Genomic DNA, 12,846 nt, shown 5'->3' with positions numbered 1-12,846 from the left:
ATACAAAAATTATTATTCAGAAAATGATTCTTTTTTTCATTTTTCTTTTAGTGAGAGAAATTGAAAAAATGGTGTTGTTTTGTAGAGAGAGAAAGAGGAGTGCTTTTGGTTTTGGTGTTCGTTCTACTACTACTACTACTTTTAATCCATATTCATACGCCCAAGAACATATACTGTTAATTGTTTTTGTTTTAATTATTATTAATACATTTTACTTACTTACTTTTGTTTGTTTTTATACATTTCATTTCATTTATTATCACAAACAATTCGTCAATCCACCGCACATCTCTTTCACTGATCATCCATCCATCCATCCATCATAGAGAGAGAAAGAAGAATTAATTCTTACCTTTTCTTCTTCAAACAATAATATTAATAACCCTAGTTTCATACATACATACATCATCTCCCACCAAACCCTAGTTGTTCGATTTGGCTGAAATGGACGGCGGGCTGGATGCAGAAAACAACAAGATTCCGGCGGATGGTGAGATTAAGGTGAAAAGGAAGATGAAGACTGCTTTTCAGTTGGAGATTCTTGAGAGGACTTATGCCGGTTAGTGATGATATTCATAATCAATCTTTTTCTATTTGCTTTTGGTTAAATAAATAAAGAAAGAAAGATTGTTGCTTGATTTGATCTTCAGTTGAGTCCTACCCGTCCGAGCAACTCCGAGCAGATTTATCGCTGCAGTTGGGTTTAACGGATCGCCAGTTACAGATGTGGTTTTGTCATAGGCGCTTAAAAGATCGAAAAACAACGCCACCCGTTAAAAGCTCCAAATCTGGGGAGGGGTTAGATGGAAATGCTTCCGGTGGGTCCGATTCTGACTGTCAAAAGGACCGAGCTGTCTCTCTTGTTAGTGGCAGTGTAGTTGCGTCAGGTAGTGAGATGTCATCTGTGAAAAGGTATTATGAGTCGCCACATGCCGTTTCTGAGGCTCGGGCAGTTGCGTTTGTTGAGGCGCAGTTAGGTCAGCGGTTACGTGAGGAAGGTCCTGTTCTTGGAATGGAGTTTGACCCGTTGCCACCTGGCGCGTTTGGTGCACCAATAGGTAATGTATTATAAGCTTGTTTTAGTTTTCTGTAGAAAATAGTTATTCAAGGAAGTAATAGATAACATGACCAAAATAACATTTTTATGTAAATGAATCCTAAGGAATATATATACTTTTATATTTATATATATATGCATACATACATAGATGGCCACACCCAATATTAAGTAGAGAACCACATAAACCGTGATGCATAAGGCGGTTATGTAACAACATAAATGTGATATACATATGTGTGTCTGTTTGGCATTTTCATTCCAAATAGGATTGCTAGTATTTTAACCATAACATCTGTTTTATTACAATAATTGCACGAAACATATTCACAACATCCTTTGGAGGTCAGTTTAAAGCTGATTTAACTTTAAGATGCTTACCTTGCAAAATTAACATATTGTTAAAGTCGCATGTGATGTTTAACAAAATTCCATTTTATATGTTTGATCAACATACATTTTGAAATAATTGCATAAATTGTTCACTTTTTTGGTTGTTTCAAATTCATTCCCGCTTTTAACACCTATAATTCCTCGTTCAACAAAAGGTTTTGTTTTTTAATTTTATTTTTTCTATTTATTTTTAATTTTATTTTGTAGTTTCTTACCATATTTAATCATTTATAAGTTTTAGTTTAACTAGCACTAGTGCATAATGAGAAAATTTTTAAATAAGCTTTTTTATTTGATTTATATTATAAAAATCTATTTATAATTATGTGGTCACTATTTTCAGTTCAACCGAATTTAACTCTTCGACCTTATGAAGCTAAACTATACGAGCGCCCCGATGCAAAGCCCGTTAAGGTTTGACTTATCTCTTTGATTTTATAATTTTTTATTTATATTATAAACTTTCACAATGTTCATCGTACACTTTCGTCTCTCTAATGTCAAATTTGGGTTGACATGCGGTTGACTTTTGACCAGATAAAATCTGGTTTCACCGATGTAAAAGTCAACTCTCAGGGCGGTGTGAAGCCTCTCCAAGAATACCAATTTCTACCTGAACAACCGTTTGTTCGAACTGATTCTTTGGATAGAGCAACGCCATCTCAATATTATGGTTCACCGACCAATGCTGCAAGCAGTCGAGCCCCTATGCTCACTGCATACAGTGTTCCCGGGTCGGTTAACATTTTGCCACCTCAGCAAGGAAGACCGGGCCCATCTATGGAATTAGATAATGTTGCACGTAAAAGCTCGTCTACTGTGAGCCTTGGAATTGACACTTCTACCCCTCCTGCTCACCCGATAGCAGGAATTGAGAATCCGTTTGTTACACTGGCTGTTGTGACCCATGAGGAGGAGATCACACGAATTGAAAGAAAACGGAAGGTGGGTCTTTGTTATTTTTCAAATTTTGTTTTGATTATTGATTTTGGTTAATTTTTTTTTTCGGTTTCATGTACGTTGGACAGAGTGAAGAAGCAAGAATAGCAAAAGAGGTTGAAGCCCATGAAAAAAGGATTAGGAAAGAGCTTGAAAAGCAAGATATGATGAGAAGAAAGGTATTTTTATCCCTCAAAAACGAGTTAAAATATCAAATTTACTGATTTGTTAAAACAATTTAATAAATGATTGTTTTACCCTTACTTTTCTAAAACTTTAAAATTTTAAATTTACACATTTGTAAATTTAAAGTTATATATTTATCTACTAACTCAAGATTTTAATAACTTAAATTTATTTTTCTAGGTGATATTCTAAAAAATGTATTATTCGTCAAATTTTCAAAGCCACCAAGAAGACAATATAAACACCTTTTTTCTACATAGTATAATCATAAAGAGAACTTGATTGGTTAAAAAATCATACTTTTGATAAGGGTAAAATGGTTTTAATTTAAAGTTTCATTTAAATTTGGTATATATGATGGTTTATAAGTTTGTAGGAGTATATATGATATTCTCCTTTGCTTTTTAAACAGTATAAACAATCGACTTATAAATATAATTCACCAAACCTTTTAACATTATGATAATAATCTGATTTTTTCAATTATTATTTAAAATTGAAGAGAGAGGAACAAATGAGAAAAGAAATGGAGAGACAAGACCGTGAACGCCGAAAAGAGGAAGAAAGGTTATTGCGTGAGAGACAACGTGAGGAGGAAAGATACCAAAGAGAACAAAGACGAGAAATGGAGCGCAGGGTTAAGTTTTTACAAAAGGAGTCAATAAGAGTAAGTCTTGACGGTTGTTATTCTATTCAGGGTGTGCTTAGACACACATTTAATAACTAACACACATCCAAACACTCCCTTGGAATCTGTGATCCTGTTTTATAATCTTTGTAACTAATATATATATATATATATATATTTACATTGTTTTATATTAGGCGGAAAAGTTACGACTTAAAGAAGATATGCGTAGGGAGAAAGAGGCCGCAAGACTAAAAGCAGCAAATGATAGGGCAGCTGCAAGAAGAATTGCAAAAGAATCTTTGGAATTAATCGATGATGAGCGTTTGGAATTGATGGAAATAGCTGCCAAAAATAAAGGCTTGCCCTCAATGATGTCACTTGATAGTGACACTTTAGAAAATATTGAGTCACTCAGAGGTATACATCATTTGATGATATAGTAATTAGGGGCGTCCAAAGTGGGCGGGTCAAAAAACGGGTCATTTTTTATATGTGTGGAAATCAGCCGGGCTGGATTTTTGGTAGGGGTGGCAACCTTGACCCAAATCATTTCAAATGGGTCAATTTGGGTTGTTTTAAAATTTAAATGGGTTGATTTGGGTCATAGGTTTTAATTAAATGGGTCAAAATGGGTCACTTGAAATTTCACATTCTTATTTTCGGGTCAAAATGGGTTGACAAATTTAACTATATGGGTCGATGTGGGTTAGTGTCTTAAGGAAAACTGACATGTTCGGGTTGAAACTGATTTTAGATTGTAACGAGATCGGTTTAGGTTTCGGCTGGGATCAGGTTTCGTGCCAACACGAGTTTTAGCACTGGACGGGTTGGATTTCGGTTTCTTTCGAGTTTTCGCATTGGACGGGTCGATTTTGGTTTTTGTTTCGTTTTCGTCGACTTTTCAGTTTCGGTTAATTTGTCTTTTTTTATGAACGAGGACAACGGCGAAAACATTTTAGTTTTTTCGTTTTTTATTTATATTTTGAGTTACGATTTTTTATTGTTTTTTTTTGAAACTTTTTTTAGGATTTTTGATCTTAATAAAAACTCTAAAAAAAATCAAAAAAATAATTAAAAAATCATAACTCAAAATATAAAACAAAAACAAAAAAAGTAAAAAAACTAAAACGTTTCGTCCGTTGTTCTCGTTCAACAACAAAAAAAAACAATTGACAAATTAACCGAAACTGAAAAGTCGACGAAAACGGAACAAAAACGTGCTGAAACAAAACGAACTGAAAAATTGCTTAAACGAGCTGTTAGGTGCTGAAACGAACTGAAAAATCGCTTAAGCGCTGTTAGGTGCTAAAACGAACTTAAAAATCGCTTAAACAAGCTGTTAGGTGCTGAAACGAACTGAAAAATCGCTTAAACGAAAATGAGCTGTTAGGTGCTGAAATGAACTGAAAAATCTCTTAAACGAGCTTTTTCTGTTAAAACGAGCTGTAACGTGTTGAAAACGTGCTGATTCGTTGGTCCAAAAAAAAGGACCCGAAACCCGTTTTGACCCGTTCCGACCTTGGCCCGTTCTAACCTGAACCTGTTGACCCTAACCCGTTCCGACCCGAACCAAAACAACTCTATTTTTAAGTGACCCGTTTCGACCCTAACCCGTTCCAACCCATGACCCGTTTCGACCCAACCCAACCCATTTGCCACCTCTAATTTTGGGTGATTAAAGCCATCTAGTAGTTTTTTATTTTATCATTTCATGCTTATGTGGCTAACAAGATCTTCATTTATGTAGATATGCTCCCTGAATTTCCTCCTAAATCCGTGCACTTGAAAAAGCCATTTACAATTCAGCCATGGATTGATTCCGAGGAGAACATTGGCAATCTTCTTATGGTAAAAATTTATATATATATGTGTTTGCGTGTGTGTGTGTAATTTTCTATGTTTATTTATAAAATATGTATGTATGGGAGGGTTTTTAGCAGAAAGAATAAAATAAACCATTCATTATTTTTATTTAAAAAATTAGAATGTTAAAGTTCTTGAAATGCAATGTTTATTAATTTCCTGTAATATTCTGAAATTATAAATAAAATCCGTTTATTTATATTTCCTACACATGTGCAAATCTTGTGTAGGATATGTTTCCTAAATGTGTAGGTAAAATGTTTATATATTTATAAACGTTTACCTACACATGTAGGAAACAACAAACCTAAATCGTTTATTTTTCTAATCAAGGATTCATACTTTATAAATCTTTTACATCTTACTTACAAATATATCTATGTTATGTATATGAAAAAATCATATGTTTTTACTTCATTTATAAACATTTACCTACACATTTAGGAAACATATCCTACACAAGATTTGCACATGTGTAGGAAATATAAATAAACGGATTTTGTTTATTTATAAAGTATGAATCCTTGATAAGAAAAATAAATGATTTAGGTTTGTTATTTCCTACATGTGTAGGTAAACGTTTATAAATGAAGTAAAAACATATGATTTTTTTTATATACATAGCATAGATATATTGTATGTAAGATGTAAAAGATTTATAAAGTATGAATTCTTGATAAGAAAAATAAATGATTTAGGTTTGTTGCAATAATTAATGTTTTGCAATGAAACTCTCTCTCTCTCTATGTGTGTGTGTGTGCGTGTGTGTATATTTTTATCTAATTATTTATTATTTATGTTTGATACAAGAATTCATTTGACTCGCATATTTCTCAGGTATGGAAATTCTTAATTACTTTTGCGGATGTTCTCGGACTTTGGCCTTTTACCCTTGATGAGTTCATTCAAGCCTTTCATGATCACGTGAGCTCTTTACATTAATTTCAAAGAATTTGATTCTTTTGCTTATGTTTCATATTCACTATCAAAAATACGTTTCTAACCCTCATCCAAATACCTGTAGGACCCAAGATTATTGGGAGAAATTCATGTAGCACTTATAAAATCCATTGTTAAAGACATTGAAGATGTTTCAAGGGTGCCTTCATCTTCTTTAGGACCAAATCAAGCAAGTGCCCCAAATCCAGGTGGCGGTCATCCACACATTGTTGAAGGGGTAATTTAGTAATTTCTTTATATACATGAATTTTGACAAGATATGCTATATGATTTATCATCATGATTAATGGTTTTATGATAATAATTTTCAGGCGTTTGCTTGGGGTTTTGATATACGTAGCTGGCAACGCCACTTAAGCCCATTAACTTGGCCCGAGATATTGCGTCAGTTTGCTCTTTCTGTGGGATATGGGCCAAAATTGACAAAGAGGAGTGCTGATCAAGACAACCCTCGTGAAGAAAACGAGGTGCTTTTTCCTTCCATTTTACTATCTAGTAGATTGCAGTTTTCGAGTTGGTTATGAATAAATCGGTTAAACTTACGTTATCCCATGTTAATTTATTATTATACATTTAACGGTTATGTTTGTATATATATATTAATAAAAAGAAAAAAAACAAAAATTTGGTCGTGGATTGGTCTAGCTCGTACTGAAATTGAACTGGTTCAACCCCCAGCTCATCTGACCCGACCAATTCATTGCCTGTATGATCTTTATACGTGTATAAATCATTTATGTTTATATATTCACAAATCACAATTCTTGTGTAGAAAAGAAAACAAAATTTTGTTAGCGGGTTGGCTGTGGACACACTTAAATATAAACGGTTTGGCCCATTACCCATCTCACCTGACTCGTCCATTTCGCCGCTTCTAGAATCTTTGATTGTATATAAACAATTCATCTCTTATATTTTAACAAAAAGAAAAACTAATTTCTTCGTGGGTTGGCGTGGCACGTACTGAAAGTTGACTGGTTCGACCTATCAGCCAACCCGTTTGGCCTGCTCATTTCGCCACTTGTAATCTTTACTTTTGCTTTCCTCCTAGTGGGACTTCATGTACCTTTTTTTTTTTGCTTTTCTATTATCATTATTTTAAAAATTTTTATTTTTTTTGAGAAATGCAGGGTGTCAATGGTGGAGATATTATTTCAAATTTACGTAGTGGGGCCGCAGCCGAAAACGCACTTGCTATCATGCAGGAGCGCGGGTTTTCCAATAAAAGATCTAGACATCGGTTGACCCCCGGGACGGTCAAATATGCTGCCTTTCATATTCTTTCACTTGAGGACAGCAATGGTCTTTCAATATTAGATGTTGCTGAAAAAATTCAGGTAAATTTTATATCTTTTACCCATGTGTAGGTTGCGCCGTTCATTTTCTTTAATAATATTTTCTCTTTTTAGAAATCTGGGCTTCGGGATCTTACAACGAGCAAAACACCAGAGGCGTCAATTGCTGCTGCATTATCAAGAGACACTAAGCTTTTTGAAAGAACTGCCCCGTCAACATATTGTTTAAAAACTCCTTACCGAAAGGACCCTGCTGATAGAGACGCGATAATAAACGCTGCACTAGAAAAAATCCATAGATTCAAAAACGGGTATTTTGACGGAGAAGAAGCTTTTGACCCCGAACGAGACGATGCTGAAAAAGATGACGATTCTGAAAGTGACATTCCCGATGATCCCGACGTTGATGACATCAGCATCGGAAATTCAGGTGTAAAGTCGCAAATACCCATGAAGGTTGACATTTCGGATGACCGGCCTAATATTGGCATGGCCCGCAAGGGGGTTGTAGATGAGGATAACATAGTTGATGAAAGTGTTTTGGGTGAGTCGTGGGTTCAAGGGCTTATGGAAAGTGAGTATTCGGATTTGAGTGTTGAAGAACGACTTAACGCGCTTGTTGCCTTAACAGTGGTTGCAAATGAAGGGAATTCTGTACGTGTTGTTCTTGAGGTACTAATATTTATTTCACGTGTATTTGTTCATTAAATTATCTAACAGTTTATAATACCACATTACCACTTTTAGGTGTGTGAATGTGCCGAACCAAGCCCGATCTTCTCTAGCCTCGAGCTCGAGCTCGGCTGTTGGCTCGTGAGTTGGTTTTCAAGCTCGGGCTTGGCCCATTCATTAAATATTTAATTACTTTATATGCATTGGTATTTTTTATATTTTTTTAATTATTTTTTATTTATTTATAACATATATATTGTTTACTTATTTTTACAAAATTTTTTATGTATAGTAATAATTATTTTATAAATATCTCAATCAATCAATCATATCCAGTGTAGTCCCACCAACAGCCAAGCTATAGGTAGGGTCTGGGGAGGGTGGGATGTAGGCACACCGTACCTCTATCCAAAGGGATAAAGAGGTGGCTTCCAGAGAGACCCTCAGCTCTAAAAAACATATGTATGAAGCAATACAAAAGAAATCAAAGTTCAACAGTAATAATAATAATAATGATAATAATACTACTACTACTACTACTACTACTACTAATAATAATAATAATAATAATATATGGAAAAAATATACTAATACTATATATGTGGCCAAAATAAGGTAAATAGAAGCCCTAAGGAACCCTAAGGAATTCCTTTGTTCCTAAAAATCCTTAACCTTAATTCTACTTCTCCATTATAAATATCTGTTTACTATATTTAATAAAAAATAATAGGGCTCGTTTTAAGCTGGGTTAAGTTTTATTAATGAAGGTCAAGCTAGGGCTCGTTTGTGTTTGGCTCGATTTGAGCTTTTAGTGAGCCGATCTCGAGTAACTCATGAGTGGCTTGGAACGAGTTTTATAAATGAAGCTCAGGCTCGGGCTTGTTTGTTGCACAAGCTTATTTTTAGGCTCTAGCTCATTTAACTTGGCTCCCTTCTAACTTTTAGCGAGCTGATCTTGAGCGGCTCACGTGCGGATTGGCTTGTTTACACCCCTAATCGCTTTGAAAATTGCAAACACCTCATTTTTGCAGGAACGGTTAGAGGCAGCAATGGCAACAAAGAAGCAGATGTGGGCTGAGGCCCAAATCGATAAAAGGCGTATGAAAGAAGATTTCATAATGAAAATACAATATCCATCTGGGGATGATTTGGTTCCGGGTCAAGAAAACTTGGGAGACCCACAAAACGACTTGCAACCTGCGTATGCAGTTGAAAAGTCAAGGGCACAGTTAAAATCTTTTATTGGCCATAAAGCCGAGGAAATGTTTGTATACAGATCATTGCCACTTGGCAGTGACCGAAGACGAAACCGTTATTGGCAATTTATTACATCCGCTTCACAAAACGATCCCGGATTTGGGAGAATCTTTGTTGAGCTCTGTGACGGTCGTTGGAGGCTTATTGACACCGAGGAGGTAAAACAAACTGAATTCTTAGTCAATTTTCGGTCATGCAACTTTTGAATTCGGTTATAAGTGAATAACCCATATTTACCATATATACATTATTATTATTATTTTTAATTGAAAATGTCGTGTGATGTGTTTCAAAATCCCAACTCCATTTTTTTATGCTAACATAATTAATCTTTTTCACAATATGTTAACTTAATTAAATTAGTTACTTGGTAAAAATATAATAGCGAATTAGCGTATATTTGTATAATAATTTATTAAAGTAGTTACTCTTAAAAAAGTTATATCAAATTAACATATCGTTATGTATACTAGTGGATTATGATAAAATTTTTAATGAAGTAAATTATTGTAAAAAAATATTTTAGCTAAAAAGTTTGTCCGGTTTTTAACCAAAACCGAACCGAATTCTTATTTGGTTATTTGGTTTGGTCACACGTCTATATTATTTGTTTTTTTTTTCTACGTAAATCGAATAAAACTAAAACCGAACAGATGAACACCCCTAAATAGGTAACAGGTCAAAAAGGGTTTTATGTTGACCCTAAGTTTTTACTATTTTGAGTTTTCATTAAATTATAATTCTCCATGCAGAGTTTCAACGATCTTTTGGCGTCTTTGGATGTTCGTGGGAACCGAGAGGCGAATTTGCACTCCATGTTGCAAAGAATTGATTCCTGCTTTAAAGACTCCGTCAACAGGACACGGGTCAATGTGTCTGGAGCCGGGACGGCGGATTTCAATAGCCCGAGCAGCAGTTTATCTGTTCTGAACACTAACGTTTCTGAATTTTCATCCTCGTTTACAATCGAATTGGGAACAAGAGGCAATGAGATGGCTAATGCTTTGAAACGATATGAGGATTTTGAAAAGTGGATGTGGGGTGAGTGTTTGAATTTACGCGCGATGACATTTGGGAACACGCAATGCAGACACATTTTAAGGATTTGTGATAATTGTCGGGATTTATCGCGGTTGGAGGATGATCAGTGTTGTTTTTGCCATAAGTTCGAGACGTTTTTTAACAATGATTTACCGTTTCCTAATCACATATCTCTGTTTAAAGAAAAGTTGAAACGGGATTCGGATTTGTACTTTCACAATCGGGATTCGGGCCGGCCCGTTAGATTTAGATTGCTTAAAGCTCAACTAGCATTGATTGAGGTGAGAAACTTACTTTTATAGGCTCGAGTTCGATCAAGCTCCGTTCAAATTGAGATTTTAGCGAGTCGTATTGAGTAGCTTTAAATTTTGTAATTTTAAACTGGATTTATTTTACAGGCGTCTATTCCTTTGGAAGCACTTCAACCGTCATGGACCGATGAGTGCAGAAAATCTTGGTGTATGAAGCTCATTAATGCAGTAACAGCCGAATCGCTTCTCGAGGTGCGTGCATACGCAGTCAATACGCTAAAATGATGTATCTACCCTTTATTTTTCCTAACTTTAAGACGTTTTCAGGCTTTGACGATATTAGAAAGCGCGATAACATGGGATTTTTTGTCCTGGGATTTTGAAACAACCGATGAGTTATTGGGTTCTAATAACTCGTCTCTTTTGCATACAAACGGAGCATACACGTCGGTTTCTGTGCTACCGTGGCTACCTGAAACAACATCCAGCATCGCGCTAAGGCTGATGGAACTTGACACGTGTGTTCATTACTTGATTAGTCAGAAAGAAGATGCTGAAAAAGATAGAGAACCGACAAATTTTCTGGTAATCGAGTGTTAAGATAATGATAATATTAATCGTCAATTGTTTGGAAAACATTTGTAATTTTGTATATCCGGTTTTCTTGCAGACGTTGCATCCTAAATATGCGGCGGTGATGAAGAACAACAGTGAGGGTGGTGACAATACCGAGTCATTATTAGGAACTGGGAGCTTACAAGACACGTGGGTGGACCTGAGCAGCTCGGGGCGAGGCCGGGGGCGGGGTAGGGGTCGAGGCCGGGCTCGCCGCGGAAGAGCCCTGAGAAGTGTTGGCGGTGTTGGGAGGTCGGGTGCGCAGTTACGGGCTCGTGGTGGTCGGGGAGGACGTAAGGGCGGTCGGCGTGGGGCCCACACAAAGCCGCAAAAGACTGTAAAGATCTCTAACGACAATGAACGGGATAACCGAGAATTTATATACGAGGAAAGTCCGGTTGTCGGGTTCCAAGAATGGAACGATGAAGAGATCGCAGACCTACGTGTAACGGAAAACATTAGTAGTTCGGAATACGAGGTTGAAAATGAAAACGAGAATAACGGGGTTGATGAGTACGATGACATGCTGGTGGATGACGGGTATCAGAATGTGTATGATGACGTGGCGGGTCAGGGGTATGTGGGGGGATATGGTTTGGAAGGTGAAGAGGAAGATGATGAGGATGAGGATGAAGATGATGATCAAGGTGGTGTGGATGTTGACGGGTTCTTTAACGATGACTCGGGGGATGCGGATGGAGGGCAAATAGGTATTAATGCAAATGATGAAACGGAGATGTCTTCGTCGGGCTATAGTGATTAACGAAGTAATGTAATGTTTAGTAATAGGGGTGTTGGATTAATAGTGAAGCTCCAAATGTCAGGTGCATTTGTGTTTTATGTATGTATATTTGAGGATAGGAAGTAAGAGAGTAGTAATTAATATGTGATGAAATGGACCATAGATGATGGGTTAACCATGTTGGGTAATGAATATAATTAACATATGCTATGTACTTTTTTATTTTTATTTTTTACTGAGTTTTTTTTAACAGCTAAATTTTATTTTTCACAAAACACCTTTATCTCATGTGAGGCTTGAAACCTAATATTTGCTAGATAACTACACTTTTATCATCTCACCACAAGGGTGGGGTGGGCCTATGTACTACATAATGGATCAATGAGGATGGTTCACACAAAATGTATTATATTTAGAATAAAATCCTTTAAAAAGTTACCCCTTAGCAACTATCTTGGTTTTCAGGCGAAGCTAAGAACCATTGGGGTTGAGTAGCATGAATATGCTTAAAACATTTTAGGGCCTAAAGTTTATGTTTCTACACCGTAGAGCCACCGCCCTTGACATTCGACGACGGTGACAAACAATGTGGTTATCATTAGAAAGCGTCTTAAGATCCATGTGTAATTGTCCTAGATGGATCCTATCTTGTTTACTCATGTTGCCATCCTAGTTGAGCAAGAACCACCCTCTCATCTCTTCTCTGGTAAGCAAGTAGAAAATCAATGGTAGTAGTATATGCACGAGCATTGGGTGAGATAAACACCATGGCCCGGATTAGGGTAACGGTACGATGTCTAGGCTCCTACATGTGTACTTTATATAGGTGTAGTATATGTGAAAGATGACTTTTGGCTAACATCCCAAGGTTTTATCATGCTCGTTCGTAGAAGGTAGAACTAGACATAATAGGGCAATTGCCTTGTCGTGAATCATCCGTCTCT

At 36.1% G+C, this 12,846-nt stretch overlaps 1 protein-coding gene across 1 annotated transcript; it reads left to right on the top strand.

Moving 5' to 3' along the window:
* The first annotated feature begins 388 nt into the window (after window positions 1–388).
* LOC143555370 (homeobox-DDT domain protein RLT2-like) lies at window positions 389–12,137 on the top strand. The gene is made up of 18 exons (XM_077044937.1): window positions 389–559; window positions 651–1,058; window positions 1,794–1,864; window positions 1,988–2,395; window positions 2,479–2,568; window positions 3,078–3,242; window positions 3,401–3,623; window positions 4,954–5,054; window positions 5,907–5,993; window positions 6,094–6,246; window positions 6,341–6,496; window positions 7,160–7,366; window positions 7,439–7,996; window positions 9,028–9,411; window positions 10,006–10,575; window positions 10,693–10,797; window positions 10,873–11,130; window positions 11,216–12,137. Exons 1-18 carry the CDS (start codon window positions 445–447, stop codon window positions 11,921–11,923), a joined length of 4,767 nt encoding a protein of 1,588 aa, XP_076901052.1. The 5' UTR covers window positions 389–444; the 3' UTR covers window positions 11,924–12,137.
* The last annotated feature ends 709 nt before the right edge of the window (window positions 12,138–12,846 follow it).

Source organism: Bidens hawaiensis, unplaced genomic scaffold, assembly GCF_021521415.1.
Source record: "Bidens hawaiensis isolate Kalapana, Puna unplaced genomic scaffold, B.hawaiensis_p1.1 tig00018053_1, whole genome shotgun sequence".
NCBI classification, from domain to species: Eukaryota; Viridiplantae; Streptophyta; class Magnoliopsida; order Asterales; family Asteraceae; genus Bidens; species Bidens hawaiensis.
This window is presented reverse-complemented; position numbering and strand designations above follow the sequence as displayed.